We start from the raw sequence: 8180 nt of genomic DNA, 5'->3' as shown, positions 1-8180 counted from the left end.
AGGCTAACATCGGTAACAAAACTAAAGATATTGAAAGTAAGCTTAACCTTGAAAAACTCAGTAGCAAGGCAGGATAAAACTTTACACAAGAAAGCGACCTTGTTAGCGGCTTTAAAAATGTGTCATTGATGCTGTACATAAAGTAAATAAATCTTCGTCTTATTCTGTACATTCTATATGAAGGAATCCACAACTTTCTTTTCATATTCATGTAAGCTGATTGACATCTAAAGCTAAAAGTATTAAATATTTTCTCTGTGTGTATATCGGTCATGGGTGCTATAGTTTCATATTTTACTTCGAATTCTGTAAATTCACTTATATCAGCATTGTCACGTTCTGTTTGTGAATCCCTTCTTACTTGATTTATAATACATCCGTCTATGTTTTCTCCCAAGGTACTCAGTCTTTTAATAGCTACACTTAAACGATTCTTATTCTTGTTAAAAGCAGCTGCGTTATGATCTTCGCTATCGCTTTCTTCGCTTTCTTCTGGTATTTCTGGCAAAATTTCAACTCCAAATATGTTTCTTCTTTTCTCTTCTGGACTTGGAGGAGGTGTGATAGTTTCTATGATACTTACATCATCTAACTTGGGATCTTCTTCCCGATGTAATTGATCGTCAGATGGGTTTTTCCAACACTTTTTATTTAAATAATGTAACTGTAATTCCGTTCCGTAAAAATTATCCATCGCTTCATTCTTATACACCATATAACTTTGAGATAAATCTTTATATCTTGAGAACGAAGCAGGTCTACGCATACTCTCGTCTATATTCAACAACATAATTGCGACTAACGATTGTAACATAATGCCAGCAAAGACAATATAAGCGAAAAAATATCCATAAACGTCTATTAATTCCGTTAGTAAATGTGGAAATATTGATAGACCAATTGCTTGTCCAAGAAGGCACCATCCTCTTACAGACACCAAACGAGTATCATATGTTTCAAATATAACTGCATCTACTTGTGCAGACAATAGAGACGATCCTAGACCTAAAAAAACAAGACAATTTTCAATTATATTAATAGGACATAAATGAAAAAAGACAAACGAGCAAGATTAATGACCAACATTACAACTCACCTCCTACTATTCCATAGATGTAAGGCTGTACATGGTATGGTATGAAAGCGCAAATGATGAGACTGACGACCACAAAGAATAAACCTATAGTACCCATCACTCTGTATCCTACAGAGCCACCCCATGAGTCCGCAGCTTCTCTGAACCAGCATTCTAAAATTAAGCCAGATAATATGTTAATAAACTTAAAAACGGTAGCTGCGCATAATAACCATTTTTTTTTCGAAATATTTTAGTTTTATTATTTTACTTCTAAAATTGTTTTTTTTTTCAAACCGATACTCTAATTTAATTTGACTTTAGGTATATATCATAGTATAGAAATTATTAAACATCAAACACAATGATTAATTCAAATTAAGATATTAATAGGATAAAAGGATGTGTTTTTATATTATTTTATAACTCACGTGATAAACTATAGGTTAGGACAAAAATAGATGGAGTCGTAAGGCCGACCCATAATGGTACCCCGAAACTGGATAGGTGCACCCAGAAAACACCATAGGAAAGCACTAGACTTGGCAGGCATATCTGAAAATGAAGAAAGGAAATAGATAAAATATCAAAATGAGAAATGTATGCACCGATTTTCGTTTCGATATTCGTGATGAAGTGGTCAAAACAAGTTATAAACATGGAATTTCAGATCGCTTTTTCGAAAATACACACAAGAAAATAATTACAACTTCTAGAATGAATCTAGCGTCTAATCATATCAAAGCATATAAACAGACAGACGACACATTTTTTATATCTCTGATCTAAATTAAAAAAAAAAATCTTGTGTTTTAAAAGCTTTCTAATACCTACAAATTATATAATACTAAAATTATGTTTTTTAATCCATTGTTGTAATCGATATATTAATTAAATCATTAAAATATCGAAGAACATAACACATAAAACGTACCGATACCTACAACAAAATTATGGAGGTTTTACGAAGAAAATTGATGCCACTGTTATATTACTTTAATAAACATTTTTTTCTGTTTTTTCGCTTATACATTATTTAATCAATAGACACGATAAGATTAAAATATTTGCATTTATCAATATAATACTCACAACTTACCTACACATCAAGCTACGTCTACGTCACACAATAATATCGGCATAAGAATGATGTATTGGCTTCTGTGCGAGTAAATTATGCACGTGATAAAAGATAATATTTAGTTTTTTTTTATTTAAGTTACACAAACATCATTCATAGTTATTTTGAGTTATTTTTATTTTGGAATAATACATATTATCTAATAATTATAATGGCCTCGGTCAGAATCGCCTGAATTGCCTACAGAAAATTGTTATATGAAATAAACAAAATCTACTATATCCTATTGAATCTCTTACATTTAAATGCCTATAATAGATATAGATCCTAGGGTATGCTTAGTGGAATAAAATCAAATAAGATTAGTATTTATTTGATAAACATGATAAAGTTGTTTGTTAATTGATCATTGCAAGCAACGCAATGAAGTATTTAAATCGTTCAAGCAATTTGTTAAATATTGCGGTGTTTGCATCTACTATAAATAGTTTAATTTGATTGTTTTATCTGTTGTTTTGTCAACTCACACCTGTCTTTGTAAATTGACGTAGGTATCCTGAGATAACATCCAAGTTTGTGACATCACGGCCACGGAGATAAAAACATTAGAAATTGGAAACTATAATTGTAAAATCCAGTGTAAAAGTACGTTTCCCTTACCTGGCTACGTAGATAGATATATCAGACCATGGCGTATGTAAATAATAATATTTTTGTATAGTATAATGTTATCTGCACTTTTGGGAAAACAAATGCATAAGTACCCAAACCATTTTATTTAATTAATCTTTCTCTTGTTGAATATTAACGAGAGCTACCTACAGTTTAACAACAAGGAACATAATAGTTATGACGCAAATATATTTCCGGTTACGTATGTAAAATTTATTATTTGTAGAAGATTTTACCCGTTTTAAAACATTCGATGCGAATAGATTTTGTAACCGATACAAGTACTCACGTTCAGGAATATAACAGAAAAGAGGAGTGACCAGCGCCAACCAGCGCTTTCCCGACGTCCATCAAAATCCATTCAGTTGTTTGTATATAGACATTTTATAAACAATTTATATTAAAATACATTGCAACAACTTCACTCGACGCTAGGCGGATCTTTTACACTACACTAGTCAAAATAATAGCTTTATAAATAAGAAAATTCAAGAGAGCATGTCGTCTTATTGACGGACTCTTTACGTGCATTGACAGTTTTATCGAACCCGAACACGGCTACTTTGTCTTATCTTATCGTGTAATTATTTTGTGGTTAAATGTCTAGAGAATTTGTTATAGAAAATTGGAATTTGTTATGTCATTTGAACCTATCATAATGTTTCTCTTTTACGTTTATTATTGCGACTTAAATTAAGTGTTATTCAAATCAAATCCTTTTGAAACGATATTTACTTTTTTATCAGTCATTACCCGTTCGAACATACCTACTTGAATACCACTGCTGAGTTTAGTTATCTATTTAATACCACAACTTCATATCGTTTCTTTTTTTCTCAGAATCAGTCAGGGATATAAAAATATATCAATAACTATAAAATTTCAGTAAATAGAGTACTTAAAAATACTGTGATAGTATTAAAAAGCTACCTATGTATACCTCCCACGAAAACAAGATGCTGAAAACCTTGCACCGAAAATATGAACCTACCTAATTACGACTCCACATGTTTAAAATTCATTAACAATACACTTTAGCCAGAGCCCATTGTCCCTGCAATTATTTGTTGGTCCAATGCTATCAGTTGTGTTAAGGGGCCTCCTATCATTGCTGCAAACATCGAGAACCATTTGTTGGACCAACGATGACGATTGTGAAAAGGGGCCTCCTAGCATTGCGGCATATCAAGGACCATTTGTTGGACCAACGCTAACTATTGTGAAGATGGGCCTCTGAACATTACAACAAAAATCGATGACCATTTATTGGACCAACGCTGACGATTGTGAATAAAGAACGTAACATTGGCCTGCACAGTCCTCAGACGGATAATATGTTCATTCTCTAAAGAAAACGGAACCTGCCTCTGTTAAATGCGTTATTATGCAGTACACCAAAAAATGTGCGTAACAGCGCTAATTTTCAGGCTGGTCCAGTGATTGAATTTCGTTTTACAAAAACGATAAAATATTAGTCTAGAAATACCATATAGGTAGTAATTGCATGCGAGGTCTCATTTACACATTAAAATAAGAAATACGTTAAGATTAAACATACTAAAGCGCTTAATAATTACAGTTTCATTAAATAACCTAAATCAAAAAATAAAACAAAATCTCAGCAACGCAATATATAGATATATGGATGTATATCTGGTTAGGATTAACCAAATAACTCATAAAATCCAATTTCCCAAAACCAATATAAAAGAGAGGCATAATGTTCAAGTAAACATTCATAATAAATCATTTATTCGTGAATTAAACAACCTAGGTAGAAAAATTAGGTATAATACCTATTTAAATTCACTTCATTTAAATTGTATGAGAAAATACTTATAAGTCTTACTCAAAGGCTATTCATGTCCTCCATGGGAGGAGAATATTAATGTTTATGACGCTCTAGACAGTAAATCTTCTAACATATAAAATTCTTGTGTCACAGTTTTCGTTGCCATACTCCTCCGAAACGGCTAGACCGATTTTGATGAAATTTTTTGTGCTTATCCAGTATCTATGAAAATCGGCCAACATCTATTTTTCATACACCTACATGATAAGAGTAAGGCAGAACAGCGATTGCCGGATGCAGCTAGTTGTTTATATATAATGTTCATAAAAAATTACAACAATAGTAGTACCAAAACATTAAAATATTAGGAAATATAGATATTAGATTTGATATAAATTGTTTCTTGCTCGAGGATTAAATAAAAGCGGCGGGCTTCGACTCCTCCGTATGCATTTGGTACACAGAAATGCACATTTCTTTGGCATGACACGAATAATTTTCTAATGAACCGGAAAAATTACAGATTTTAAATAAATATCGAACATAGTTATAGTGAATAGATTTTACAGAAACTCTGCTGCAATCCTTCAATAGAAAGGCAGGTATACCAACCGCAGAATGCTTTGACTTCAAACTTTTAAGTGCATCGCTTACCGTTAGGGTAAAATTTTAAAACCTCCACATGAACTCGTGCGCACGACATGCCCCTCGTCGCCGTCGCTACCGCTTTGGGTGTCTAAGCGAGGTGGCATGCTACTCTAAACGGACTCGAAATATTTGAACTACTAACTATACTAAATACATTGCTGTAATAATTTAGAATCAATTATGAACTGATTGATTTTTTTCCTTCTGCTGTTAATTCGATGTCCATTGCTATTTTTATACTCAATCTATAAGTCGCAAATTTATCATAATTGGTTTTCAGTTTGGTCCTTTTGACATTTAATGTTTGTGCGTCCCATTTAGAATAACTATATCTTAAAGTTTCTTTGTAACAGCTTCTTCCGGGGTACACATCTTTAAATAAAAAATATTATACATTTTCTCATAAAAAGTCAAATGCCTGTTCGTTACTTTGTATATTAAATAACAAGGAAGAGTACCTAACCATAAGTGGCACATACACAAAATATCAATAATACATCTATAATATATTAAGACATAAGTAAATAAAACAAGACTAAAACTATGAGCGCATTGAAAATAGTCTCAGACCGCTAAAATAATTTTACAATCTCAGTCACGTATACTCTCCATCATTTTTACAATTTGTACTAGAAAATTGTGGCATGTATATACTAATAATGATAAAGCTGAAGTTCTTTTGATTTTTTTTTGTTTGGTTGAACGCGCTAATCTCAACGGAACTACTAATACGATTTGAAAAATTATTTCAGTGTTTGATAACCCATTTATAGAGGATATGTAACATTATGTACTTTGCGGGCAATATCCACGGGGCGCAGCTAGTACATTATATATAATATAATAGTATCAGTAGTTTTAGACTGTAGTTTTTGTATAATTTTAATTAAAATAAAATAGATGAAAGGTGAAAGAAACTATTCTCTAAAACACAGGGAATCCAAGTGAATTGTGTATTTTTACGTGTTTCAGTATACAGATATAAAGATAATTGTATTCTTTTTCTATTGCATTACAGGATAATAAACGCTAATCAAAGAAGGTAGGCCACAAGTGTTATTCCTCGTGTGTAAAAGTATGACGCTTGAACAGCCTACTAAACCCCATTTCATTGCAATTAAATTTTGATTACCTGCGTATTACATCCCCATGATTTTAAACCCGTTGTATATTTATTGTAGTGTTTCTTTAAAAATAAATATGCGTTTCAGTGCTTATATAAAATAATATTACTATTATTATTGTTGTCCCTTTTGTAAAAATACTTACCTTTAGTATGTACTAGTAGTACATATATTACTAATAGTACAGTACCACGGTCATGTAACTTTTCTTTTTAAGTATATGGTCTGTGCTGTATATGTATAATAACTGACAGTGACTTTTCTGACATTGATAACCACAAGTTGATATGTACATTCAACATTGTAGTTTGCACATCCGTCATCGTCAATAAGCTAACATTACTGAAAACTTTAATAAATGAGTAAATATTAACTATTTCCAATCAATAAATGACTGAAGAAATTTTGCATGATTATGCCAACGATATACAGAGATTAAGAAAAGAATGCATTGATGCAGGTATTCGCGAGGATGAGTTCCGACGGATGTATTTAGATTCCCTTCGAAATCTAGAAAACTCAAGTCAACGCAAATACAAACTATGGCTTAAAATATTATGCATAGTATTTGCTCTTTCGTGTGTAATAGCTGTTACTACACATTACCGATATATTTATAGTTGTATCATTTGCAATGTACAAGAATATATTTATCCAGGGCTGCGGCTTTGGAGACAAATTTCTCTTCCGTTTCTATCGCTTTTTCCAGGATTAACGGGTAATCTTTGTTTCTACTTTATTATCAATAAAAACCATTTCTATTAAATTTTTTTAATATTTTTTTTACAGGCCTGCATCAAGAAACATGCTTACTCCAAAATCCTTACTTTACGGTGGTGGATATGGATTGTTGGCCTTGTAGTAATGTTCAAAATGTCAGAGAAATACAGAATCCTAATCATTCACATAGGCAGCACATTTCACCCTTGATTTATTTAACTAAACAAACAGAATTGTCATGGATACAATTAAGTGAATTATATGTTAGAAATAGGAAGGTATTTGATGTGGAGAGTCCTAAAGTATTAGTTAATAATAAATATTATTTAACACCTGAAGATGTGTTCAGTAACAATCATGATAGTAATACAAATCACAACCTCTATATTTGGTAAGCAAATATTCTTTATTTGTTACTATACTGTGTTCAAAATTTAATCATAAAATATTTTAGAGCAAGAACATGATTTTTGTAGGAAAATTAACACATTGAATGCAGCAAGAATATTACGGCAATACATTCCAAGACCTAAAATTGTTCCAAAATTTGGTCAAAGCTCAGAAAGATTTATAATTATTGATACAGATGGAAATCAATTTCAAGTGCCAGATACTGAATGTAATTTCTCATTTTTATTAGTATTAAGTGGAAAGAGAACTGTTACATTAGCACCTGCTGATGAATGCAAACATCAATGTAGATCTCTAGAAATAAAGTTACCAGAGTCATATTTGTGTAAGTATTTTTGAAATTACTATGAATAATTTTGCTTTGCTACATACTGTGCTACATTTTTCAATATGTCATCATTTTAAAAATACTTGAGTTCCTTACAAATATAAACAGTTTATAAGGAATACTAGTAGAAATATTATGCTTATGCTTTATACATTTTGGCTATCACACATTATTAGACTCTCATATTTTTATTTTATTTTAGTGTGGTACAACTGGTGGTACTGGAGACCAACTGTCCAACAAACTTTACATAATGAAACATTCATTGCTCATGTTGGTTCTTATTGCTGAAAAAGAGTCACTGACGTACCTTTTTGTTTTTTATTTAC

At 31.4% G+C, this 8180-nt stretch overlaps 2 protein-coding genes across 2 annotated transcripts in view; one reads left to right on the top strand and one right to left on the bottom strand.

Moving 5' to 3' along the window:
- Window positions 1-3189, bottom strand: part of LOC119833346 — a 4631-nt gene extending 1442 nt beyond the window's left edge. Inside the window, exons 1-4 of the mRNA XM_038357333.1 lie at window positions 3118-3189; window positions 1507-1630; window positions 1097-1249; window positions 9-1005 (exon numbers count right to left, since the gene is read on the bottom strand). Of these exons, the coding sequence (XP_038213261.1) occupies window positions 9-1005; window positions 1097-1249; window positions 1507-1630; window positions 3118-3189 (1346 nt within the window). The remainder of the gene's footprint in view (window positions 1-8; window positions 1006-1096; window positions 1250-1506; window positions 1631-3117) is intronic.
- A 3488-nt stretch (window positions 3190-6677) lies between these two features.
- Window positions 6678-8161, top strand: LOC119833418. The gene is made up of 4 exons (XM_038357410.1): window positions 6678-7110; window positions 7182-7503; window positions 7589-7848; window positions 8054-8161. Exons 1-4 carry the CDS (start codon window positions 6783-6785, stop codon window positions 8140-8142), a joined length of 999 nt encoding a protein of 332 aa, XP_038213338.1. The 5' UTR covers window positions 6678-6782; the 3' UTR covers window positions 8143-8161.
- Window positions 8162-8180: the final 19 nt, after the last annotated feature.

This window comes from Zerene cesonia, chromosome 17 (genome assembly GCF_012273895.1).
Source record: "Zerene cesonia ecotype Mississippi chromosome 17, Zerene_cesonia_1.1, whole genome shotgun sequence".
NCBI lineage: Eukaryota > Metazoa > Arthropoda > Insecta > Lepidoptera > Pieridae > Zerene > Zerene cesonia.
Note: the sequence above shows the minus strand (reverse complement) of the source record. Positions and strands in the feature narration are given on the sequence as shown.

Bases quoted from the DNA above. Each gene is read 5' to 3' on its own strand.
- LOC119833418 (XM_038357410.1), top strand. From the start codon at position 6,783: ATGACTGAAGAAATTTTGCATGATTATGCCAACGATATACAGAGATTA. The intron at 7,111-7,181 runs GTAATCTTTGTT...TTTTTTTTACAG, and splicing joins GCTTTTTCCAGGATTAACGG to GCCTGCATCAAGAAACATGC. The intron at 7,849-8,053 runs GTAAGTATTTTT...ATTTTATTTTAG, and splicing joins GTTACCAGAGTCATATTTGT to TGTGGTACAACTGGTGGTAC.